At 42.5% G+C, this 26,776-nt stretch overlaps 2 protein-coding genes across 11 annotated transcripts in view; one reads left to right on the top strand and one right to left on the bottom strand.

The window, feature by feature from the left end:
• KCNAB2 (potassium voltage-gated channel subfamily A regulatory beta subunit 2) overlaps positions 1-15,967 on the top strand; it is a 56,111-nt gene extending 40,144 nt beyond the window's left edge. For 4 of the 8 annotated variants that reach the window (XM_053452496.1, XM_053452497.1, XM_053452492.1 and 1 more), the window contains 14 exons: positions 1,443-1,486; positions 2,598-2,635; positions 4,220-4,299; positions 5,614-5,658; positions 5,929-5,973; positions 6,063-6,106; positions 6,240-6,326; positions 7,273-7,317; positions 11,540-11,625; positions 12,402-12,522; positions 13,480-13,574; positions 13,896-14,016; positions 14,900-14,988; positions 15,239-15,967. In XM_053452496.1, coding sequence (XP_053308471.1) covers positions 1,443-1,486; positions 2,598-2,635; positions 4,220-4,299; positions 5,614-5,658; positions 5,929-5,973; positions 6,063-6,106; positions 6,240-6,326; positions 7,273-7,317; positions 11,540-11,625; positions 12,402-12,522; positions 13,480-13,574; positions 13,896-14,016; positions 14,900-14,988; positions 15,239-15,328 — 1,030 coding nt within the window. In that variant the 3' untranslated portion in view covers positions 15,329-15,967. The remainder of the gene's footprint in view (positions 1-1,442; positions 1,487-2,597; positions 2,636-4,219; positions 4,300-5,613; positions 5,659-5,928; positions 5,974-6,062; positions 6,107-6,239; positions 6,327-7,272; positions 7,318-11,539; positions 11,626-12,401; positions 12,523-13,479; positions 13,575-13,895; positions 14,017-14,899; positions 14,989-15,238) is intronic. The other 4 variants (XM_053452498.1, XM_053452499.1, XM_053452493.1 and 1 more) reach the window with 1 other exon arrangement.
• Positions 15,968-22,126: 6,159 nt separating this feature from the next.
• CHD5 (chromodomain helicase DNA binding protein 5) overlaps positions 22,127-26,776 on the bottom strand; it is a 54,185-nt gene continuing 49,535 nt past the window's right edge. For all 3 annotated transcript variants that reach the window (XM_053452488.1, XM_053452489.1, XM_053452490.1), the window contains exons 38-40: positions 25,175-25,335; positions 24,311-24,425; positions 22,127-22,828 (exon numbers count right to left, since the gene is read on the bottom strand). In XM_053452488.1, coding sequence (XP_053308463.1) covers positions 22,713-22,828; positions 24,311-24,425; positions 25,175-25,335 — 392 coding nt within the window. In that variant the 3' untranslated portion in view covers positions 22,127-22,712. The remainder of the gene's footprint in view (positions 22,829-24,310; positions 24,426-25,174; positions 25,336-26,776) is intronic.

Here is a 26,776-nt window from a genome sequence, read left to right on the forward strand (position 1 = left end):
TATCCTCTAACTAACATTATATGCTGACACACATGCTTACACCATGACCTCGCACACACACATGCTAACACCATACACTCACACACACACTCTCTTTCCTCGCCCTACTGCTGCAAAGACACGTAACATAACACGAGTTACACAAGCCTACTGAGCCCCCAAGTTACCGGCCTTAGCGTGCCCCTGAAATAAATGTGAACGCTTTCTACCCCCCCCCCCCGCGTGACGTTTGCTGAGCCAGCGCTGGAGCTGACGGGCGGTAAGTAAACCACGTGTAAGGAACTCATCTTCCGCATGGCAAATAGTGGTGGGATTTGTAAAGGGGACAAGTCCAAATGGGGGGACTCTGCAGGAATGTAAAGGGACCACGGACTGAATGCCTAAACATTTCGCAGAAATAATTACTTAATCATGGAACATTTGGCCAGAAACACTGGCTTAGTGATGGGTTGTTGCCATAGAAGCAGAAACAACTCAAGTGTCTTGTGGTGTTTTAATGGAAAGAATAAAACTTTTTTCATTTATTTATATAAGAGAGTGCAATTCATGTTTTGCCCAGTGGAACGGCACCTTTACTAAGCATCATTAATGCTCTATTTCAGTACTTTGAATGGCTAAAAATGGCGCAGAGTTGGCGTGTGTTCCCGGAGTCACGTCCGCTGTCGGTAAACACGTCTTCTGCGAGCGCTGGGGGGGCGACCGGAGGAATTTCAAACTCTTTCTCAGGTCGCGTCCCCAAAAGCTGCTTGTCACGTGGTTGTTGGTTAGTTGAAGGCATCCGGCACGCCGGCCGCTGTGACGTTTTCCGCGGGGCTCGCACCGGCATAGTTTCATTTACCGTTCTGTAATTGGTGGGAAAAAAAAGTACGGAGTTAAGATTTATTTCGTTACACTGCGTCCAGAACGTTTAAGTCTTGGTTGTGACTTCATTGTCTGTTATCCAAAAATAATTGACATGGAATTATTTCTTTTATCTCCACTCCTCTACAACACACTGCTTAGTGAATAAACCCCATTGACAATCGTGTGTATATCTGATTTGCATATTATTAATATACCTACCTTGCCTGGTGGATGTAAGTTAGTGTTTAGCAATGCCTCTGTTATTACATGTAAATATAATGTATGTATATATGTATAATATATTCACAGATCCCTACAGAATGTTTGTTTTTAATAAAATTACAATTTTAAGCACAGATTGGTTAATGTTGTGTTCTGGCTGGCCGTTTGGCACGCTGGGCAAACACCTGGCGGGCCGGTGGCCAACAATGCCACACGGTCCCCCGATCAACAGCAGATCAGGTGCTTCAGCATAAACCATTCATTTTAAAGGTCCAGACCACAATGATGTCATATATGATGTCACATAATGCATTTCCCAATCCTCTGTACACAAGTACTATTAGTCTGTTTCAGTATCCAATGTGTATGTTTTTCAGAAACCTGGGTAAATCCGGCTTGAGAGTTTCCTGCCTTGGTTTAGGTGAGTAACGCTATACCCCACGTGTAATGTATATAGTCTATTTTAAGTGTGCATTCCAGTCTAGCAAATGATTTATGGCTAAGTATGTCATAGCACACTACTTTCACCTTCTGATTATGTATATCCGTTATTTTTTAATATATATATATATATATATATATATATATATACACACATTACTGCTTAAAAGATCGGGGTCACTTAGAAATGTCCTTGTTTTTAAACGAAAAGCAAATTTTGTCCATTAAAATAACATGAAATAGGTGAGAAATCCAGCGCAGACGGGGTTAATGGTGTAAATAACTATTGTAGCTGGAAATGGCTGATTTGTAATGGAATCTCTTCATAGGTGTACAGAGGCCCTTTATCACTCCCATCACTCCTTTATCACTCCCATCACTCCTGGGTTCCAATGGCCCTTTATCACTGCCATCACTCCTGGGTTCCAATGGCCCTTTATCACTCCCATCACTCCTGTGCTCCAATGGCCCTTTATCACTCCCATCACTCCCGTGTTCCAATGGCACGTTGTGTTCTCTGATCCAAGTTTAAAAGGCTAATTGATCGCTAGAAAACCCTTTTGCAATTGTTACAGCGAGGAATTTCCTTGTTTTCCATTAAAACAGTGACCCCAAACCATTGAACAGTAGTGTGTGTTTATTAAAAACACACTGCTTAGTGAATAAACCCCCATTGACAATCGTGTGTAGATCTGATTTGCATATTATTGAACAGTAGTGTGTGTGTGTGTATATATATTTTTTTTTTACTGTTTGCCTTTTTTTTTACATTCCCAATTATTTGCTGCCATCGGTCTTACAAAGGCTGCCGTTCCTCGGCCGAGTGTTTATTAATACCAAGCGCTGTTAAATATTAAAATATAAAAGGTACTTTTTATGTAACTGCGCCCGTAGGGTCCAGCCAAGGTAAGTAACGCAGGTTGTGGTTGCTGGTAAGTGTGTAAGTGTGTAGCTGTGATGGAGTGACGATGATATATTGGTTGTTGCATAGCTTGAGTAGGCCTCTCTATTGACCTTGTTGCACGGAACATGCCAAGGATGCAAGCGAAGCATACAGTATTTCTGACATGATAACATCTGTGTGTTTAAAGGAACATGGGTGACGTTTGGAGGTCAGATCACGGATGAGGTAAGGAATGCTCCCCTTTTACTCCGTGTGATTTATAAATAACACTTTGCCCTCAGGTAGCAGTTGTTAAGAAATGTAATTTTGACGCTTTCCATATGTGAATTTTTTTTGTTTGTTTTTTTTGGGTCCTACATCTTTTTACAACTCATCAGAAACTATTTGTAACGTGAAGCAAAGTCGTCTAAGCTTCTCGGTCTCCTTTTCAGGGGAAGTGCGTAAAACGAGACGGTCCTTTTCCCAGATTCTGCGTCACAGTCGTTCGTCCTGCGGAATAACCCGTCGTTAATCAGTAGACCCCCCAGGACCTGTCTGTATGTTATGTTTTTTAAGCCTCCATACGTTAGTTTCCAGGAACTGTGAAACTGGAGACTTGCATTTGCTGTCTCTGCTAATGAGAAGGCTGTGTGTCCCAGCATGCATCTGTCCTCGCCCCACCTGATTGGCTGTTTTTTTATTTAAAGCCTTTTAAATATTTGGTGCAGAAAACAGAAAAGTAGGGAAAGATTTATGTGGTAAATACCCAAAGCAGTTCTCTCACTCACCAGAGGTCAACTAGAATCTTTTATTACAAATATTTATCTTTGGTGACATCATCAGTGTTTGATGTCATACCAGACGACGTTGATGCCGGACAGAGCAGCGGACAGGCCTTTGTGCTACCTCCGCAGTATGTTGGCCACCTAAGGACTACTCCCGCTGTGACCCCACCCCCCATAATGACATCACTGTCGAGACCTTGGATTCTTCTCCTGCTACTTGATCTGATTCTTTAGTGCCTTTTCCGCCCCGGCTCGCCCGGACACATGTAACATATCTGTTTAGACCCCCATGTGCATTCGTGGAAAAGGTTCCCATTGCTTTTGATTCAGTGGCCAGAATCGTCTGAGCACGGAGGGCATCGGGCACGTTGGAAGATGCGATGGAGTCCGGAACGCTGCGCTGTCCCTTTAAATGTGGCGAAGCGTGATGCTCTGCAGCGCGATGCTCTGCGCCGTCCTGCTTTTAGGGAGGATTTTTGCTTTTTACGGCTTAGGTTTCGTGTGTTTCAGGTAGCGGGGGCTCCATAACGTACGTAGCGCTGCTTTCACGGGATTACAATGAAAATGAATTCTCCGACAATTGGATTTTCTAGCCAGGACGGAACGGTAATCTTAATACCGTCGCATTTAGAGCGAGGGGTCGGTCTTCACGTGGAAAATCGCCATCAGCACCTCTAACATTCCCTTACAGCGATCTGACCCAAAGACAAAACCAACAATCCCGTGGTTTCAAAGCGGGGTCCGGCCTCACCGTAGTAACGCTGCCTAAATTGTAGCCAATGAACTTGGGTAAAAGAGACTTCAATGAACAGATATACCCCCCCAGCCCTCTCTTGGTAAAGATCTTGATCCCCCTTGGATGAGGCAGGGACCCGTCATTTATCGCTTATAACATTAGGGTATAAAATGATGTTTGCCCCCCCCCCCCATGTCCTGGTACATTTCCTATTACATATGATGTCATTACTTTTTACAAAAATGTAAAAAAAAAAATCTTTTCCCAAAGCTCACATAGCAGAAAATGTATGTTTCCATCTTCCTGCAGATGGCCGAGCAGTTGATGACGTTGGCGTATGAGAATGGGATAAACCTGTTTGATACCGCCGAGGTGTATGCGGCCGGAAAGTAAGTACACCGTCTTGTGTTTTTTTGCGCATGGACGTTAAACCAGAAGTCTGGTAACTCGTCGGTAAACGCGGTACACGTGTTTATTCGGCGATTAATATACGTGGCGGTTATGATGTTACTTTGGGATAAGAAGCCATTGCTGACCGTAGAATCCTAAACCAACCAACGTCTGTCTGTCCATCAACTCAACGGGACGGAGAACATTTACTGAATCTTCCAAAAATGGACAATTCCCCAAACGGAGCTAATGTGGAGCTTCATGAAACCCGGCAGCTGAGTAATCCCACCGTCGTGTAGATAGCAGAAGGAGGGCGAGTCTGGAAGAGGGAAGGAGAGAATGTATGCTTGGCAGGATTCTTTCTTCTGCCGTGTTACATGTGACGGTCGGGGGTAGCACAGAAATGCCCATGACGCGGTCTTCTTACTCCTTTTTACCCCCTCCTGCCGTCCTTCTGTGCTTGTTTTTTTCCAGTTGGTTGGCATTTGCCTGCTCGAGTCTTTCTTGGGTCTTCTCTTGGATGCTCTTCTCTGCCAGCTGCTTTCATTGCTGTTTAAAGCAAGTCTAGTCTCCAAAACTCTATTTATTTTTTTATTGCACATTGGAGTTGATTCTCCACGGACTTCATACAAACCGATGCTTGAATTTAGTTATAAGACTTATCAGACTTGCTCTGTAGCCTCTACTGGAACCATTAGATATTAGTATTAAAAGCATCGTGTGTGCTCAGCAGCATCCTCATTGATTAAAGCATCAGCCAATCATATGCCTGCCAGCAAGACAAGATGTTAATATACCACGTATGTGATTGGCTACTTACATTGATTTCAATTGCAGCTTAGGTTCCGTTGGCTAGAATGGGACTTCTACTGCGCATGTCCAAGATGCGTACCGCAGTATGCTCTGTGCTGTCAGAAGAGGCGGCCGGGGGAGGAGCTAAACGAATCCTATAACTTAAGAAATAATGCACCTATTCGCATGCAGTAAAATGCATACAAAATAGATTTTTACTATAGAAATATGCCAGTATGTCCAATAACTACAATTTACAACAGCCAAATTGCCAACTACTACTTCTAAAGGGTAGAAATCCAGCTTCCATCACGTATTTAATGCCACCGGCAAAAAAAGCAAAATGAACGTAGAGCACGAGATGTTTTTTGCGCTTTCCAGCTTGCGAGCGGCGTTGGCGACCCTCCGCGTAAAGAGATTAAGAGTCTCGCTAGAAAGTGTTCTATCCCAGTAATTAGGAGCCGCGTTTTCAGTTATTTCCGCTCGTTAGCCGTGATATTTTCTCTATTTATGTGTTTTAGGGCGGAAGTTGTATTGGGGAATATCATTAAGAAGAAAGGATGGAGGTAATTGTTTTTTTTTTATGTTTGCGCTTTCATGTTCCTTGATGAATCTTTTATGCGAAGACCAGCGCCGTCCGTAGCGATCTCGCGCTGAAAGGGAAAACGCCGTTAAATAATTCACGGGGAGTAATAGTTTAGCTTCATTCCTTCATACGCCGCGGCCGCTTTACGCAATTTGAAACCCGCTTTTTTTTTTTTTTTGCACTTTAGCTTATTAAAAATAACCGTGTTCTTTGTCTCTGACCGTATTCTGTTCTCTTGCCCCCGTTCTAGGCGCTCCAGCTTGGTTATAACGACCAAAATATTCTGGGGAGGAAAGTACGTGAACCCGGCCATTTTACTAGTAACGGAAATAGCGTTTTCTGTCGGGTCAGACATCTCGTTGACGTTTTTGTTTTGCGTTTTAGAGCGGAAACGGAAAGAGGTTTATCGAGAAAGCATATCATCGAAGGTACATTCTCACCCTTATATCGGAGGCGCTTCGCGTTCTTGGGACTGACGTGACCCGTAAAGCTCCGGAACGGACTGAAACGTTTAATTGTTGCTGTTTTTATTGGCGTTTTCTTCTCTTTCTCTCTCTGTAGGCTTGAAAGCTTCTTTAGAAAGGTTACAGCTGGATTATGTGGATGTCGTCTTTGCTAATCGTCCGGATCCAAATACCCCCATGGAAGGTAAGACCCCTTTACGTTAATAAGGCGCCCTCAATCGCTCTTTTAATACGTTTCTTGTCCTCCGTTGTCATATTTGTTACAGACGCATACTTTTGTGTTACCGTCCGTTTCTTCATTCATTTTTTTGTCAATTTTGGGGGAAAATCAATCAAAAAATGTTCTATATCATTCCCAACATATAGCGTATTAGGTTTTTACTTTGGTTGCAGAAATAATCACTAACCACTAACACACGACACGATGCGTTTATAACCCGGAGACCCGTCTCTGACTTTGAAAGATACTCTGTAGCGATATATCTTTTATAGTTGGGTCGCCCACTGGCGGATGCGGATTTTTTATATAGACTGCTTTTCTTTTATCGCATTCCTCTTCCCAAAGCCCCGCCATGCACTTTGAACGTGAAACCCATCAGACAGACTGTAAAATGCACAGGCGACCACGGACTGGGGGTCTCGGCAGCACCGTTCATGACCCCCATTCTGCCTAAAATGAACAGATTTTCCTAGATTCTAAACATTTGCATTCTCAGTTTTGTTGCCTTCAAATATTGATCAGTTGCGGTAAATGTTCATATAATAAATCCACACCCCCGACTTTACAGATTGAAAATGATTGAATTCCTAGTTTTTTCACCATTCACGGCTACTCGCGTTATTCTTGAGGAGACGTTAGTGTTGGTTGGAAGCTCGGTGGGGGATATGTTAGCGAGGACACATCTCAGAGGCTTTTATTGTTTTTTTTACTGTAAACCCCACTTCCCACCCCGGAAGGTCCTACCGGGCGGACTGGAGGCCCTCCGCACCTTAAGTGCCGTCGGCCATTGCCCACACGCGACAGACACAAGACGTATCTATGGTCGTTCAACGTGATTATCGCATTCTGTGCTCTGCCATAATCCTTCCGCTGTAAACTCTGGTCTCTCAAACTTTTCTTTTATCACCAGGGGACCCATTTAGTTCTTCCAGGTCAAGAACATTCATCATAGAAGGTACATAGTACCCACGGTCTCCATGCTGACTTTCCTGTCCGGCAGGCATTTTATGGGACAGATAATGTCTTTTTTTATCTATACCATACAAGTGTGACCCCCCCCCCAACCAACTCTTATCCATAAAATGCATAAACCAAAAAAATGCCCCTTTAAGAACATCTTGCAAGTAAAACCCCATTTTATTTTTGTAAGTCTGTTTAATTGCTACATGCCCCCCCCCGTTACCCTGATTTGTGCCCCCTCCCCCCATCGTTCTGTATCTTGGGTTTTCTGCATGGTTTCTGTACTGAAAAGGCTGGTGTCTTCTCTCCGCCCGCGTAAATCCGGCATCATTGGCGATATGTTTGACTTCGGTAACCCTCTCCGCAGCACGTTGGTGATGTGACGAGGAAACTCAATGATGCTTCCCACCCATCTTCAAGAAATATTACCGCTCAATCTTTCTTGAAGACCAGATTTAGGCTACAGTTGGGCAAAAATGCACCAGAATCAAACGTTTGCCCCCAAAAACCCTTCCTCAGAAAGCCTCAACTTAATCATATCTCTGCTGCGTGAGGATGTTGGCGTTCGTCTGTTTTAGGGGACAGTAAAGCAGGAAACAATATTCCTAAAAAGTACATTTTTTTTCCCCTAAATCTATATTTCTTTGTTGAAAATTCCAGCTCGGACAATCGTTCTTCGGGTTTTAATTGTTACCATGTTTCTATTTACAAAGTTTCCTGTTCGTGCCTTCTAGAAAAGTATTTGTCCTTTTTTTTTTAAAAATGTATTATTTGTTTTATCATTTTTTGCTTTCTCGTTGAGCATAGTGTTGTGACAAACAGCCGACAAATATATGTGAGGATAGTAACTGGGATACGTGAGACGTCGCAAGGTCCGTTTTTAGATTTAGCTTTACTGTACCCTTAAATTAATGGGTTTTGAACGACGCCAAATAGTTCCAAAAGCAGCAAAAAAAAAAAGTAAAGAGAGAAAAAAAAAAATATATATATATATATAAGTATATATGTATTGTCGCCCCCTGAACACGTAACCATCGCCATATTTGCCCAATTGTAGAGGATGTTTGTTCTGCCTGCGACAGACGTTTTCCTCGATGATATTCCATGCGCAGCGTGCTCTGCCAGCGGAGCGCCTCCTCATTGAGTTTTCGTTTTCTTTAGATTCTCGGAGCCTTGTTAGCCCGTTGCTCTGTGACGTCGCATGTCCGTGTCTGATGCTTGGTGTGGATGTCGACTGCTTTTCTTTTTATCTCATTATTATTATTATTATTTTTTTTTGGCATGAGCCGATACGTTCGTCGGAGACGCGGAAAAGGAATTCTGCATGACGGAGAAAGACGGGCCGCCGGTTCCCGAAACTAATAATAAATAAATAAAAGAGAGAGAAAAAATGTTAAATATATGAATAAATTCCAAAGCGAATAAAAGAGATCTACATCTATCTATCCGCTCACAGATATATCCCGGAAAAGTCCTCTTAGATTATGAGCCAATATCGAGCGTTTTTAACCATAAATGTATAGATGAGCCGCATGCTGTTCGCTTTCTCTTCCGTTGGACGTCCTTTTAGAAACGCTTGCGTCTTTCCATCGCCGCGTTTGCCGCAGACCTTCGCATCGCAGTGAGGACGCCGGCTTCCATTCATATCCATGCCGCCCGCCGCGCCGTCTCGCTCGGGGAGATCTAATGACATGCGGCTGCGACCCGTGCCAGGAGATGCCAGCTACGGATCGCCGGGGGGGGGGGGAATTGCTTTTTTAACGTTTTTCGCTGCCTTTTTACGATGATGTCACCGTTGAGTCACCGTTAATGCTTACAGAAGATCTGTCACTAAAAAAAGCCTACGCTTAATATTTAAAGTAGTTTAAAAATAGGCGATATGCGCGGATGAGAAACCCACCTTATGTGAGCAGCATCTTAACTTCCAGTATTCCTCTTTTGTTGTTACTTAATGTAGTTGGGTTATTATTATTATTGCTGTTATTGGATCTCAATGGAAGTTGTGCATGAAGGGGAATGCTAATGAAAAGTGGAGCAATCGCCATAGCAATCAGTGGAGTCCCCGCCGACTGCTTAATTCTCAGCATTTAACACCAAAATCTATACAATACTCCCAGAGCTTATACAGAAAGGCGTTGGTGCGGAATACAAGCTTCTTATACATTCCAAATCCATATGGAGCAATGGCTCGTACGGGCCGAATAGTGAATATATTCTGTATTTCTCATAGATACGTTCATTTACATTTTCTTATTTCCCTTAAAACCTAAAATATGACCTTTTCTTCTTTAACATTTTTTTTTAATGGTGCGGTTTTGAGGCTAGTTTTGCGTTAATATCACCTCATTGGCTAACAGCATAACATTCCCAGCATGCACCTGGCCCTAACATGTTATGTGTGCATTTAAGTCATTCAATGAATTGCGTCTTAAAGATCCTCAGGAAAGTAACGAGTCGTGAAACGTATAAAGTTTACCAACGGCTAGTCGAGGCTCCTTAACGGTTTGTGTAGAACGCTGCTTTTGTAGATATATTGAGATATAGTGATAAGATTCGAGGCACAATTTCCTGCGAGCCGCAGACCGGCGCATGTCGAGCGCATCGCGTGTTAACGTTTTTAATATCCTGTAGGTCGGTCTAAATTTCTAGACTAGAATTGGTTTTTTTCCGAAAAAAAAAAAAAAGAAAATGACATTTTCTTCCTGCGGGAATCTCCACAAACACCTCGTTACTGTTCTAGTTTTGGCGAAGCCTCCTGCGGGAATGTCGGCTCCTTCAGAATTAGGGCAGAAACATCAAATATCCGCTTTCTGACGCAGCTTGGTACGCAGTGTCGCTGCTTCATTCGTTTGTTGTGGGAGAGTTAATGTTGCAAGATGAAGTCTTTAAATTCCAACCTTTTTAGTCGCTTCCCCTTTGTCTGGAGACTGTGTATCTAAATGGTTGTTGGACACCCAGTCCTCAGGGCCGCCGACAGCCCATGATGTTAAAAGTCCCCAGTAATGTTCCACAAACCTGAGCATTTTGGTCCGTGATTGCTGTTTGGGAACCGTTGCTGTTTTCCATAAGTGTTGGTTTCTTCTGGAAGGTTAGTGGATGCATTGGGTAAGAAATCCCTTCATTCATTCGCACTAAACCAACAACTGTATACCCGCCAGCTCGGTTTTATTATTTTTATGTACAAAGTAAGAGGAGATTCTGGTCCTGTTTAATGGCTTGCCATTTGTCTCCCACCATAGTAATGCTTTCAAAGCATCGAGGCTGTTTACTTGTTTACAGGTTTTAATGATCAAACCACTGGGTTAGGTTCCAGCTACATTCATGTCGTATGATTTATGAGACAAAGCTCTGAAATCTGAAGAGGTTACAGACCAAATTTGACAATCCAGGCTTCTAAGTGGACCTTAGCTTTCCTGATCGTTTTTGACTTGACATGTAACTCCTCCAGGCTCTATTATTGGATCCCCCCCGAGTTCTGTAGAAGTCCCCGTTGTGTTGATATTGGAGAATTCTAATAGAAAAATTAACATTTTTGGTTAACGGCGTAAACTTGGTAACTCTTATGATCTTTCTGAGCCGAGAGCCATGAATTAGTCAACCCTCCCCACCAGCCAACCCCAACCAGCCAACCCCGAATCCCTCATAGAAATAGACTTCATTCATGTATTAATTGGATTTATTTTTGTTCATTCACGCTCGGTTGACTCTACTTTAAGTTAGAACTTTCTGATAAGGCTGGCATGGAACGCATCGTCCAATCTTTGGCTTTCCTGATTGTTAAACAGATCTTTTCACGTGTAATAAGTGAGCCTCGGGTGCGTGTTATTCCCAGCTACGTGTTACCGTGTTGTGTGTTTGCGGACATAGTGTAGTTTGTTACTGCGATGGTCTTAATCCTCTTCGCGGACCCATTGTTGGTTCTCGGTACCCTTCGCCTTCATCCCAAAGTGCTTCTGGTCAGAGCTGGGTTCTCACTTGCTGTTTAGAAAAGGATAACCGGAAATCCTGCCGTTTGGGTTTTTTTGCCTCCTTTTGAGTTCAGTAAAGACTGCTTTTGAAAAGGAAAGAGACAAATTACACTGCTTGCAAGATGTCCTTGCAGCACTCGTTCCCTCTTGGTGTTGTAGACTTAGATTCCTGCATGGCGCTCAATACTCCTCCTGTGTGTAACTTTGGTTTTTTACCCTCCCGCCCTCGCTCCGTTTTTCTTTCCGCAGAGACTGTCCGCGCCATGACCCACGTAATTAACCAAGGAATGGCCATGTACTGGGGGACGTCGCGCTGGAGCTCTATGGAAATAATGGTAAGGTCGCAAGATTCCATTTTATAGAAATTCCCACCGATGTTTCTCTTACCGGCTCCTGCCGAAGTCGAGCTCGTAAAAATGTCTGCTCGCCTCCTTCGTATGTTAATTTCAACTCTAGCAAGCGATAATACCCATTAGAAAGCAAACATAACGTTCAAAACCGTCTGCTGGGCGGACTGGATGGGCCTAATGGTTCTTATCTGCCGTCACTTTCCATGCTTCTACGTTTAAACTGAAAATCAAAGATTTTGATGCTAATTTGCATAAACAAGTCCTCGTCGGGGCTAAAGGCTTCCAGACGAATTTCAGGATAATTATTTTCGACGTTGAGCGAGCATTCGTTTGTACGAGGGGCAGCGAAGCCGGCTGGGCCTTCTTACTTCATTTCAATAAGCTTATTTTCTGCTGGGTTTTTTTTTTGTTGTTGTTGTTTTTTTTTTTTTTTTTTTTTGTACAAAGCGCCTTTAACTGACTTTTTTTCCTTTCGGGTTTTATCCTCTTCTGCCATAAGACCTCATCATACAAACCCATAATGTGTTACTAATCGGGTAGTCCTCAAAAAATGGGGCGTATAAAAAAGCCCATTTTATTTTTCTGCAGGTGTGTACAATCTCCCTTTTTTTTTTATTTATTTTTTTTTAGACATCTAAAATGTCTGTTTTCCCCCTAACAAATTTACTTGTGTTAATTAAAGACCCTCTAAAAACAAACCCTCCACGCGAAAATTGTGCGGAAATTTATTTTTTATTTATCCTTTCTTTTCCCCCTCTAAGGAAGCCTATTCGGTCGCACGGCAATTCAACTTAATTCCTCCGATCTGCGAGCAAGCCGAGTATCACATGTTTCAGAGAGAGAAAGTAGAAGTCCAGCTGCCGGAGCTTTTCCATAAAATCGGTAACGTGCCGTTCTAAGCCCGAGATCGAAGCGTAACTGTATCCAGCGGGGCCGTACGGTATTTAACATGCTATAAATGGAGGACAGAGGAGGTTCGTACAGGTGCTCGGCTGGGTGTAATGTGAGTTTTAATCCAACAGCTGAGAAATAAAAATAGCCATGAAACCGCATTGTGAAGGCGCCAAGCTCTCTCCCGTAACGTGTAATACATTTGCATTTATATACCTCTAAGCCCGAGGACTTATCTTGGCATTACTCTTAAATCTGATGATCCGGCACGCTGTGTTATATATAGGATTCTGCTTGATCCCCCGCATGCATGGTGCGCGTATTCGGTTATTGCGCAATACCTACTGAGACGCAGACGTCGCATCTGTCTGGACAGCAGAGTTCATGATGCTCAATGGCTTCTAGAATTAACCCTTACCGGAGCGGTTTAGTCTCGGGATGTCGCCTTCATCGCTGAATGATTACAAAGATTACCATCAAGGGGCTTAGCCGGTATTTAATCGGCATTTCGTGTTTCCAACGGGAACTCTCCTGTCTCTTAAAAACCAAGAAATCTGTAATTGAAGCCGCGCAAGACGTTTTATCTGAAGGATAAAGAAAATTTAATCTGCTGTTAAAGGGCTAACTAGAGAATTCATTCAAGATTTAAAATAAATAAATAAATGTAGCGAAGTATATGAAAATATTTGCTTCCCAAGAAAACCAATCTGATTCCCACGTTTCTGTTTTTAACAAAGGTTTGACTCGTTACTAAGTCACCCCAAGGACTGCGTTAGTCGGCAAAAGTTGATTATTGCTGGCCTGGGGAAAATGCTGAAAATAAGTCGAGTATTAAATAAGCCAGATAAATATTAATTCTGAGCGGCACGCGGTAACCCACACCCTGAGGTTTCGGTGAGTAGAGAGTATTGGTGTAAATAGGCTGAGTGCCCGTCTTGTTACTTGCAGGTGTGGGAGCCATGACCTGGTCTCCACTCGCCTGCGGGATCGTTTCCGGAAAATACGATGGCGGAATCCCACCTTATTCTCGAGCGTCCTTGAAGGTACCAGACCCACTGCAGAAAGTTTTTTTTCTTTTTTTCGTTACTTTAAAAAAATTCCCCAAAAAAACTAAATAATTAGCAGTCAAATAATTCTTATGTTATCAGATTATATCGTTTTTATCATCAAGGTTTTTGAGAGTAACCCCATAATACTTTAAAAATAAAAAATAAAAAAACCTCACCTTAAAACATTTCCTACAGCGGCTTCTGTATAATCAAGGGCCGAACCCGGCCTCTGTGATTCTTTCACCGCATTACATCGCGACGTATCATGAAATAATCATGTGATAAGTTCCGGAATGTTTATTGTTCTTTCTGAAGGGTTATCAGTGGCTAAAAGACAAAATTTTGAGTGAAGAAGGACGGCGACAGCAGGCAAAGTTAAAAGAGCTCCAAGCCATCGCGGAACGTTTGGGCTGCACCCTCCCGCAGCTGGCTATCGGTAAGCCACGGGGTGCATCGCTCGGCTTAAACATGTTTATAATTAGGACTAACTGAATGATCTATCTGAAAATGTAAGCAAATGACCCTCCCTCCATTAATATGATCACTTTTTGGTTTGTTTTCAGCTTTATTTTTTCCTGATTTTGTTAATGAGGTCAGTTTGGATTTTAGGAGTAGAAACCCGCTCTCTGTGAAGCTCGGTTTATAATTTACCGCATTTTTGTTGTTTTGCCACGTTGAATGTTTAAACGGCAGGAAGACGCCAAGCTGACGTTCTTTCGGTCGCGCCATCGTGCTTCTTTATTAGCAGAAAACGCGGAACCCGGGTGGTCTTTAATGACAGTTTGCGTCAGGATTACAGAATAACATGTGACGGCGCAGCCATCTTTTTGGTTCCCTGTCCTTAAAGGAGCAGTTCGTCCTCTCAGCCTCCCCGTGTCCTGTGATAAATCCTGTAAAGCTTTCATGGATCGGGGGCATTAGCCGGTCTGTTAGGTTGCCAGAGGCACAGAAGGGTCTGCGCTGGGTTTAAGCTGAATTCAGCTGCGAGAGGAGAGTGTGCACGTGCTGGTGCATGTGCATAATTATCCACCGGTTCTTCGGCAGCTGCAGCCTGTAGCTTGGCTTATTACTGTCGAGATCATACATACATACATATATATATATAAATATATACGGAATGTGAGCAAGATTCTGGTGGCTACATATTTACCAGATCGCTGGCAATCCCGCCCCCCCCCCCATGAAAACTCAGCAGTACTTGTGCCATCAGACCCAATATGGAGGTTCTGTCCAGCGTCTGAGTGCAATGCTTGGGTCTGTCGCAGCACACGCAGACGTTACTTTCGGTTGAAGGTAGAATGTGGTTCTTGTCGTTGCAGCCTGGTGTCTGAGGAATGAAGGGGTCAGCTCGGTCTTACTGGGTGCATCAAACGCGGAACAACTTCTAGAGAACATTGGAGCGATACAGGTAGAGTACATAATCAGTGCGTGTATGTTACATGCACCCCCCCCCCGTATGTTAAATGTACCCTTTGGCGATAATGTCAATTGGATCTCTTTTAGGGGCTTAGTCACTAAAGTCTGACTTTCAGATATTGTCCCCACAATCTCTACTGCAAACTCTCACTTTAGTGAATAAACCCCTTGAGGTCAATAACAGTATATATTTCTTTAGATTAAATCTGTTTCTTTCCATTTTTTTTTATTTTTTATCACAGGTTCTTCCAAAGCTGTCATCTTCCATTATTCACGAGATTGATAGTATTTTGGGCAATAAGCCTTATAGCAAAAAGGACTATCGGTCGTAATGGCGGCTGCAGTTTGGACGGGCCACCACGATCCTCCTGTCCCGCGGGTCGCCTGCTTTAAAGCTTTACAGATCAAAGTGGAGCGCGACGGCGTCAAAAATCCCAAGAATACAGAAATAAATCCACATAACGTCGGGAGACCGTGCAAAGTATTAATGTAAGAACTCATCCGCTTAACGTGTACAAGTACCCGCCGATTTGTTTAGCTGCACAAACGTAGTCGGAGGACGCGGTCGCTCGGCCGTTCGTGGAATACCGTGTGAAAATGTAACTTCTTCTGTGTTAAAGCTGTCCGTCTCCTCCGGTTCAGGCATGAGCTGAGCGCTTTCGTTTGCATCGCTCCTGGCGCAAGAAATGCGACCGGCCGGGAGAAAATAATCCGATTTTGTGTATTAACCTTTCTAAAAAAAAAAAAACTGCACATGCCTTTTCTAATTTTTATCTGTGCCTCTAGAACTGGAATATCTATAATTTTTTAGAATCGTTTAATTCATGCGTCTTTCTATTTTTGTTCGGATCTACGAAACTTTTAGCGAAAGGAAAACGTTCCGTGTCTGCGTCCAAAATCTCCCGGATTTGTTAATAATGTTGCGAGTTCTTGCCTCGCGGCAGCTGTTCTTGATGTTTCACCTTACAGATGCCTCTTATTTTTTGCCTATTATATACATACAAACATTGTTGTGTGAAGTTCGCTCCCGGCAGGCACTAAGACGTCTTAAACTTCCATTTAGAAGTGAATGTTGCTTCTTGTCCCGTGTGTCTGCCCGTACTCATACAGGGAAGTCTCCAGCTCACCGGGCTCTCTCTCTGGGTCGAGGGAGCAGTATTTAGACACGCCCACTCTCTGCCCTATTCCCCTCCCACCCCATACAAAATGTAATATGTCCAGGACTAGCCTTAAAAACTCCGCCCCTTTTGTGTCTAGTCACATCCATGTCAAAGTCACTGCCTCTAAAGAGGGAGGGCTTCGAGTTACCTGTTCCCAGGTATGCCCATTCTCCATCTCTCCTCCTTCTCCATCTCTCCTCCTTCCCCATCTCTCCTCCTTCCCCATCTCTCCTCCTTCCCCATCTCCCCTCGTCCTCCATCTCTCCTCGTCCTCCATCTCTCCTCCTTCTCCATCTCTCCTCATCCTCCATCTCTCCTCATCCTCCATCTCTCCTCGTCCTCCATCTCTCCTCCTTCTCCATCTCTCCTCATCCTCCATCTCTCCTCCTTCTCCATCTCTCCTCATCCTCCATCTCTCCTCGTCCTCCATCTCTCCTCCTTCTCCATCTCTCCTCATCCTCCATCTCCCCTCGTTCTCCATGATGTTTTGGGGTTTTTTGCCCTTAATGTGTTTACAAATAGTAAAAAGATACATTTGTAGTATAATGGCTGGTATTACAGATGACATCATTGGTTCGGTTTATTTCTTTGTGTCATATCGCGGTAAGTCTGTCGGACTGTTTGCATCCGGACCCTAAAGATCAGTTTCTTCTGCAGAGTGCACGCTCACGGTCTGTCGAGTGGATCCGTAACCCGTATTTGCGGAATACTATGTGTCCGGGTTTTGCTCTCCACGCGTGTATTTCTTTTATAATGTTGCACATTAATTGTCGTATGAATGATTATCGTTGGCGTTGTGTATTTTTGGACTGGAAATCTAAGCACTTTGCTGACAAGCGAGAATTATTTTCTCAGGTCCAATGAGTGAGGTCTCACGTTTCTTTGCACATAGGGGATCGGTACTGTAGCACTAGAACTCCCCACACGCGTGTTTACGAGCGTCCGTGTTGTGCCGTATGTTGTGAACCACCTTGGGTTGGGTCTCTGAGGAGTAAATTGTCTTTTACCAGTCAGTATGGTCGCCTCGTTATTATTATTATTATTGGAAGTGGTGCGGATATTAACATTTATCTGCGTTAACAGCGAGTTCTTCTCCGACTCGCCAAGTGCACTTACTACCCCTTCAGACGTAATGGCTGGTGGATACGGAACGATCTCCATCGTAGTGCCTGCTTTCAATCTCAGATGCCATGTGAGCTTAAAACGGAATTACTTACAAAGCTTAAATACAGCGAGATCTTAATTCATGCTCCAAACATTCAATATAAAACCATTATTAACCCTTTCTACCATGTGTAGTCAGTCCTGCCGCGTGACCAGAGATCGGCCATAACAATCCCGGCGATCACCGTTACGCATAGAGCTGGAATTGTACGGCTACTAATATCGAAGGGATATCGGAGACTTAAACTTTCTATATCACATTTTCTGTGCGCTTGGTAGAAAGGCATTTTGTGAGGTTTGGATGTCGGGGCGGTGTAATGCGGGGAGTCCGCGGTGATGTCAACCCAAGAACCTCTCGCAGGGTCTTATCTTCCTCATGGCGCCAAGGGACAGTTTAATGACTGGTGCCAAGTATATGAGTGGAGTGTGGAGGGTAATTGTGTTAGAAAAGGACTTTGCTTAGCTTTCTGTCCCTCCACGTATCTCGGTTTAAGCGTCGGCGCTGCTCCTGTCCCACCAAAAGCGATGCCCATAATGTATGTTTTAATACGTATAATTCCCTCGGAAATATGCTCATGTTTTCTGATCCGTTTAGTTTTCCTGCATTAGATTATTATCTAAAAGTATGAACCGGCTCCCTAATTGTATATAAAACATACGGAATCACTCAATGTGCATAAAAAAAGCAATTCTCCGTGGAAACCACAACTCATGGACTTAAATCCCTCAAAGGGAAAAAAATGCATATATCAAGAACGCAAGCTTTGGATGAAAGGCACTGAATGTAAATCCCTTTACTATTCAACTCACATATCCATAAACATCTTTTAATTCATGCTTTCACCAACGTGTGATAGAATGTTTCCGTATCTCCCGATACGTCTTACCGAGGGTAGACATTGTTACGCTACAAACCCCTTTCAGCATGTTCAAAGGACGTCTTTCCAACGGTTACTAAGTTTATCGCGCCGTATCTCCTTGCCACGTCAGCCCTTCTTTTTGTAGAGACGTTCTTATCGCTGAACTGATCCTGTAGGGTGCCAAAACGCTTTAACGTTTCCTTTTAAAACGTACCTTTCCTCCTCCTCCTCCTCCTCCTCCTCCACTACGAGAGATTGTAATACGTGTCGCACAAAAATAAAAACAGGAGAAAGTTTGGACCTCGCAGGCTTCCTGAAATCCTAAAAGATATAGATTGGAGTTTTAGTCGCGGGGCTTTCGTTTGCATTTTTTTTTTTTTGGCACAGTCACCATGCTTTAACTTGACGTTTAGGAAGCCCGAGGCGGCGGATTGAATCTGTCTGTTATGTTTAGTTAATGTTCTGTAAATACAAATACTGTCTTTTTTTATAATTCTGTATATATTTTGGTTGTGTTAAGCTTCTTACATTATGAGCCAGAGATTGCGGTGTGTATTGTGCTTCGGAACAAATGTTCAGAGATTGACAGCTAATATTTATGGAATGACAATAAAAAAAAAAAATAATGAAACGATGGTCTTGCGCTGGTTTTCTCGGGTTTGTATTTTCTTGTAATTATATATACACCCCTTTTAGGGAGACCACCGTAATAGTTCTGAAAAGTATTACCCCCCCATGAGGCCTACTTCACCATGTTCCATATGTTCTAGATCTAGCTGGCTGGAGTTTATTATCCATAGTTAAATCACTTACCACTTACAAACATTTTAATTTAATTCAATATTCACAGTTTATGTGGGGGGGGGTTTAAGTACATTTATTGCAGTGGTGATTTTTGAAGGTCACCCTCCAAAAATAATGATTTTAAACTAAGAAAAAAAAAAAAGTGTAATTCCCAATAATGGGTCTGTTAAAATGATCAAGAAACGGTATAATGGCTGATTTTCCTTGGTAGGAATAACTAGTAAAAACAATGTTGTCGGCCCCGATACAGTCAGCCATGATGGGAATCAAATAAAACATCTTGAAGGCTACATCTAGAATCTGCATTTATTCCATTTGGGGAACAATGACCTTTTCTGATGGATCGTTGGGTTGAGAAACAACAGTTTAGGGACAACAGAATGTTTATTTTGGTCCATCTGCATTTCCTCCACAATGACAGCCTTGGAGTCTAAAACACAATTTAAATTTGAAATGATTTATTAAACACATATAACAAAACACACACATAATACACGGTAAATGTGATCGGGACGGTCAAAGTCCCGTCTTCTTGGATGAGGACTGTTGATCTCCGCATACTGCTTAAATGCACAAAGAAAAGTCTCCTAAAAAAAGGTTTTCATATTTCAGCTTTCACAATCTCGTCACAATCCGGAAAATGTAGAATAATTGAACAGTCATCTTATTTAAGCAGTAAAGGCAATGAGTCCAACCTCGGTTTTGTTTTGCTTTATATTTTCAAGTGCTATTTTAATGCTGAGTAAGCGTAACTGAATCCCATCGCTGCAAGAGTTGCCTCGTTGATACTTCTAGCGCATGAATGTTAGCATTTAGTGGAATGTTGAGGGTAATTCTTACAATGTAAACATAAGAAGAACTGTTTAGAAAGCGCAAATGAAAGGCTGGTCACGGCGATACATTTACAGTCATCGTTACCTTCAAGTAGCACCTATACAAGGTGTATAGATACGTATGCATTCGCTACACAAATATTCGCTTCAAGATGTTACAATGAAAAAGTGATTGTACAAAATGAAGATTAATTAGTGCATTTGCCTTAAGTGCCAGTAACAAAAAAAAATATACCAGGTTTATTCTGGAAAAATCAAAGGTGCCTATTCTCTAAGGCCCAATGTAAATGAATTGAATATAATTCTGGGCTCTGTTCCCAAATGTTCTGAGCTGACAATCAATCCAAGTTGCTTCAGTGTTATCTCGACTGAGTTGGGCAAAACAGAGCAACTTGACTGCAACTCAAGTCGATCTACTTCTGCTCGGCTTCCAGTTCATATCATCAATAAAAAGCAAAGCAGCTTGTAAGTTGAGAAAAAGACAAAGTGGGAAATGGAAACCAACTCAACAAAAGTAACCCGACTCAAAAGGAGGTTGTCCCAGAACGGCTCTAGATAGATCAAACAAACTCATATGCTGTAGAATGTATCTGGACGATGCTCAACCGCAAAACCCAAAGACTTCAAATTCAACCTTGACAGCATGTCACCATTTTAGTAAACCGGCAAGATGGTGTTTGGGTTTAATCTGTTCCCTCCTTATCTCAACAGATGACTCCGGAATTATTAAACGGACCATTCCATGCACTCGGTAACGTAGATGAACGCCTTTGGGCACCATTGATATGGACTTAGATCCTCTTTTCCCCTAGTGCATAGAACCAACTAGATGGTTTTGCTTGTTCTGCTGATGGACACTTGGGTTTTTTGATAAACTGTCCCAATTCATCCATAATAATGGATTTTAAAAATTAAATGATACTAAGGTACTCCCAGTGTTGTAATATAAGGCCTCCTGGCAGTAGGAATATTTTTCCTAATACCCCGATATTGAGTATAATTCCATATAGTCGATTAATTATAAGGGAAATGTATAAAAGGTGATTTTATCTCTATGCCCAGCAACGGAATGGGCCTAAAATTGTTAGTCTGTTCCTGGATATTTCTTCCTATTGGACATGGATGTTTAATAAGAATCTGCTATAAGTGCAACAAAAAAGACATCTTTGAAGCTTAGAAACCATTTGTATCCAGTCAAGGACCAAAAAGTGCGCCAAAGGGGGCTGAAGTGCTCTAACAATATCAGAATAGCTGTGTTTAACCCCACGTGGTACAAAAGGCGATGCGGCAGAAATGTCTAGGTAAGGAGGAAGCATCCATGGCCTGAACTTCAGTATTTAGTGAATCTTCAGTGTTTTGTGTATTTTTATTGCTTTAAACTGTATATAAACAAAAAAAATATAGGCAAAAAATACCATTTTAGAAATATATACATACGATCAGTTTGGTACGCACTTTTAAAGCATCCTAAATTAAAGTGCTATATTACTAATTAATTGGAATGTTTTAATTTGCTAACGCAGACCAATAATGCTAATAATACTGCCAGCTAAAATGTGATATTATTTTAAACTATTGATCTGTCGTTACTGGATGTTGCTCCCAGCTGCAGCTTTCCGTGGGTACATTATTTAACTCACTGACCCTCATGGTTGTGTTCTTGGCCAAATAACCACGTAGTGTGACACCCGCCACCGCTGCCAAAAGATATGCGAGACACAACGTTGGTTTAGGGAAAGAGTGATGAAAGGGACCCCACATCCTACATCCGAGGGTCCCACAGCAGGGAACTACAGTTCTACCCAAATGTCAAGTGTTCATGGCCAAGAACTGGCACATGGACTTTATAATACGATCCTGGGTGACTTTAGTCTTTACCCTGGGTCCTAATCTCTCCTCACTTTATCCCTTCCAACTCTTCTCTCTGCTACACACCTTCAATTCCATTACTTCTTTTTCACAAAACGCTGATCTTAATTTTTTCGGCCTCCATGCCCCCCCTTCACATGCTCCCTTCTCTTCCCTCAATGACATTTCCCCTAATGCGTTTCTTTTCTATACCCCCTCCAAACAGCACCCCTTCACCCTCTGATGATGTCATATGCATGTATCTTTGGTCCATCAGGAGATGGGACAATCCACCTTTAAAGAGAGCGGCACTTCATGTCAAGTGTGTTGTGATAATGGCCCTCCAGCTAACAGATGGTTATAACCCAGAAGTAAAAATAAATCAGCCTCTGGAATATTCGAATGGAAAATCTAATATGGAAAAAAAAAACATTTTTACTAAAACGCATGCGTATGGCATATTCGGTATAGATCAAATACTTTAATTCTCCAATTAACCAACGGTTACGTACTTATCCTTTGTAAATAGCGTTCTAGTGCACAAAGGCTTGACAGAAGCGTAAAGTCAATAGGTCTGCAGCGGCAAAACGCGAGTCTTTATTTTGGAAATTCCCACTTCCAGTCATCGAGGAAAAAAATATTAACAACTTTATAAGTGCCAAACCTTATCTGGAGAGCGTAGTAAATGCATGCGACCGCCGAAAAAACAAAAAGATACAAAGATTCGACCCCTCTGACCACCAGGCCGGTGGAAAACATTAGCAATGCGCATCCCACTCCTTTGGCACACAAAGGGTAAACAGACTCCCTACCCGGCACTCAAACTCTTAGACAACAAACAGGATTCGTTTTAAAGGCCAATAAAAGGAGATGACAAAACTGCCATCCTTCGTAAGTAATTCCGCTTTCAGCGAGACAAACTCTTCAAGTCTTCAATTGAGAAAAAGTGCAAAAAATAAAAACATATAATGAACAGTCCGTGTGACGCTTAGCGGGACGTAGTATGAATATGGCTGTCTCTGCGTTCATCACGCTTGTGGCTGTGATTTAATCTTCAATAAAGATGATGTCATTAAGTCTCCCTTTACGCTCCAATGGCATACAATCCTTCAAGGAATCTACGTTTTTTTTGTCCGGGTAACTTGTGTGTGTCCCGTTTGGCGCTGCAGAAACAGAACAGGTATTTGTTTATAACCGTTACACGTATATCAAAGCGTTACACGTATATCAAACCGTTACACGTATATCAAACCGTTACACGTATATCAAACCGTCACACGTATATCAAACCGTTACACGTATAGCAAACCGTTAAACATATATTAAATACACAGGATCAATGTAAACATTGTTTAAAGGTGATGGCGATAATAACCACTTTTTAAGCTTTGCACCCAAATCACTTAATATGCATAACCAAAGTCACTTCTAGATTGTCAGCTCCTTTGAGCAGGGTCCTCCTTACCTTTCATTTCTGTAACACAAACTCTTATGTTATGCACGTCCCGTTTACCCATTGTACATCGCTGTGGAATATGATGGCGCTACATGAAACAACACATTTCTAGCAGCGGATTCCGTACAGTAATTGAGAGCAATTAATAATTCAACGTTGCAGCCGTTCTCTGTGCACTTAAACACGTTTTCTGTAATGTCAGAGTACATGTCTGGGTAAATAATTTATAGCGGAGGATTAATATTGATTGCGATATTTTTAAGTCTACTATGTTTCCGCTGAAAGGGATTAAAACGTCAACGGTTTTAAAGCAACGTATTTTTGCCCCTGTGTGGTGACGGCGCGGGCATTCAGAGACCCGTATATTTAGGAAAGCCACGGAAAGTATTCAGCTGTTCATTGTTTGGGGCAAAATAAGCGTAGGTTTTGGCTCAGACCTCCTTGAATGATGCAGGAAGCGTAGCAAGTTATGACATCATCACACGGTATCGACAAGACAGGCCAGACTGTCATTACAGTGGACAACCACACTAAAACACTACACAACCACACACCAGTAATTCACCCATCGTGTCCTGGGCTAAACCGCCTTCTCCACAAACGCAAATGGATGATTAAATCAAGTAAGGTCCGATATTTAACTATTTCCGTGTTTTCTGGTGTGTTGCTTATGTCCATGGTGCTGAAAAGGTTGATATTGTTGGGTGGTTGTGAATATAAATATATATACTAGCATGTAACACAACCGCATGCTGCAAGCGTGACCCGCCATCTCGCCGACAGCCACCACGTGCTTGATCCTCCAAGGATCAGGAGGAAGAGGCAACGCTTATAACCCCCTCTGGAACTCAACAGGTTAAAAAGGCAAACAAGATGAATGGCTGGTTTCTTTGTGCGTGTGTCAATCGTATATTACAATGGCAAGCAGTGGGAATCGCAACTTAATGCACCACCATCGACACATGGCAAGAAATGAGGTTGGTCATGGAGACATGAGTCTTCTTACCTCCTTTGGAAATGAAGATGTCACAAGGGAGTATCTCGGAAACGGCTAAAAATCTATTGGTGAGAGAGAAAACATCTTGCTTGCCTCGTGTCCTCTAAGCTTACTGGAAGTCTACTTGAAATTATAGGTACCCAGTCTTTTGTTACTTTTTAAAACTCTGACAGCAGTGAGAGGTCAACCTACCGGTCACGTACGGCCCCAGAGGCATCTGGCTGTAGTTGACTATATTGCCTGGACCAGGTCCTCTGAAATTTGGGCCAAAATTATTGTTGTACACTTGAGAGGATCCAAATGATCCCTGAAAAACAGAAAAATAAATCAACTGATTTTTCAAGAAAGAAAGGGGAAGAGCGTAAATTAAATTGAAAAAGGGAAGTGAAATGAAAGGAAAATGAAATAAATTTAAGGGAAAACAAAGAAAAAGTAAAAAAAGATCAGCAAGGGAAGTGAAAGAAAAGGGAAATAAGAGAAAGCGAAAATAAAAGAAATGGGAAATTAAATAAATGAAAGGAAAAGAGGAAGTGAAAGAAAGGGAACAGAAAGTAAAAAATGAAAGAGGGAAAGGACTCAAAAGAGAAAAAATAGAAAACTGAAAGAGAAAGGTATGTCTGGATTGAATACATTATAGCTAGTTCAAGGTCAAACTGGGGTAAATTAACTGTTTAAGGGTGCTTCACTCCGATCCTAAAACCTAGCACTTAAATAAACCCCAATACATCTGGAGACCGGACCTCAGAAACCACCCTGTGTTTTATTGAGCCAGACTCATTGAGTTACATTTACACCTTCAAAAGTACTTATGGGAGTCTTTCATACCTGACACATTTTACACCTTCTTACAATACAAATGAGCTGCCACGTCTGACTATACTCGGGTTCTAAATACAGAGCTATTCATGTAGCGGGATAGATGCTAAGAAATATTTCGGTAAACAATACATTTTCAGTACATCTGTTGTCTGAATGTCCTATACAACCATAATAACCAGAACATTGCTTGCGCAGGATTAACATCCTCGGGAGAACATTCTTTTTTAATTATCTGACCTGGACTGCAGAGTCGCCTCCTCGGTTGGTCAGCCTGCTAAGGATGCTCCGTTCTGACATCTGAAGACGGGCAGCGACCGGTGGTATTCGAGAGAGCATTGAGGGTAAACGCGTCACATCCGCTTTCATGTCACTCAACAGCTCCTCTAACTGATTCAAAACTGCAACATGACACAAAGCGACGCATGTAAAGGAATCTACTGCCTGAAACACGGGCAAGAATTTGACAGCCCTTTACTTCTACCCCTGAAATTTTATCCCAAACGTTTTTATTATTTCTTCATCAGTCTTTACACTTTATTTCTCCATAAACCGTCCCGGCCCCCCCCCCACTCGCTCTCTGTAGCCGTCCTTCTTGCTTATGAGGTTGGCTGTAGCCGGGGTGGTGAGAGTTGTGTCTTCAGTAACAATCACACATATATACGAGCCGCGCACCGATACATGAAATGTTCCAGTGACTACAAACGTCCCAAATCACCCATTTCTATCCCGACTACAACTTAGTGCCGCGACGCAGAACAGGTCGGTGGTTTAATAAAAGAACATCGCAGCGACCGTTGTAGATCCGTAATGATCGATAGTCAGAGAAAATCAAGAAAAATGCTACAAGATAAAACAGATTTTTAGTTATTTTTGTTTATTAGATCATTGGGGGAAACAATAACGGGAGGGGAAACACAGGAAGAATCTACGGGATCGGGAAAATCAACTTCTCTTGGGTCTTCATGGGTCTTTTACTCAATTCCACAAACGCACATGCAGACAAAAGTGATTACATCGTATACCCCGTGTGGGGGGTTTGCGAATTATTATTTGGTTTTGTTCTAGAAATGTCACTTTGTTTACCTTAGATACAGTGCGTTGATATGGAGGATCGTTGTCTGTTCTGTGGAGTTATGACATCACAGATGCGCAGATCACCTGGCTGTGCATACAAGGCACAGAACAATCAGTTGGCTCGCTACCTGACACTCAGCTGCTTGCAGTAGTGGTGATTTTGGAGAAGAGCGATGGCTGAAGGTGGAGATTATATGATAAATTATACAGAAAGTGAGACGATTGAATGGAGATCTATCATGGAGAAGGATGACATCACGGGAAGGGATTTCCAAGATGAGGACTCTGGTGAAGATTACACCGGAGATCTGGAGACATATTTCAGTGATGTTCTCTTTGGTGGACGGGAATTGTCTTCCTATGAGGATGAGGACGAGGACGAGGACGAGTCTCCTCAACAACCATCCGAGGACGTGGAGATGATGAGCATTTCCGAAAGCAGTCTGGAAATCCCACCAATTGAGATAAGAGAGGAGATGAGAGCGGAGATGAGAGAGGAGATGAGCGCGGAGATGAGCGCGGACGCCGAGATGCCGAAATTAACACCCCGGCAAAAAATGGCAAATTTCTTTCAGAGGGTCTTCAAGCCGGGAAAATTCACATTTGTCTGCATGTGCGTTTGTGGAATTGAGAAAAAGACCCATGAAGACCCGAGAGAAGTTGATTTTCCCGATCCCGTAGATTCTTCCTGTGTTTCCCCTCCCGTTATTGTTTCCCCCAATGATCTAATAAACAAAAATTACTAAAAATCTGTTTATCTTGTAG

The sequence above is a fragment of the Spea bombifrons genome, chromosome 12 (genome assembly GCF_027358695.1).
Source record: "Spea bombifrons isolate aSpeBom1 chromosome 12, aSpeBom1.2.pri, whole genome shotgun sequence".
Taxonomy (NCBI): domain Eukaryota; kingdom Metazoa; phylum Chordata; class Amphibia; order Anura; family Pelobatidae; genus Spea; species Spea bombifrons.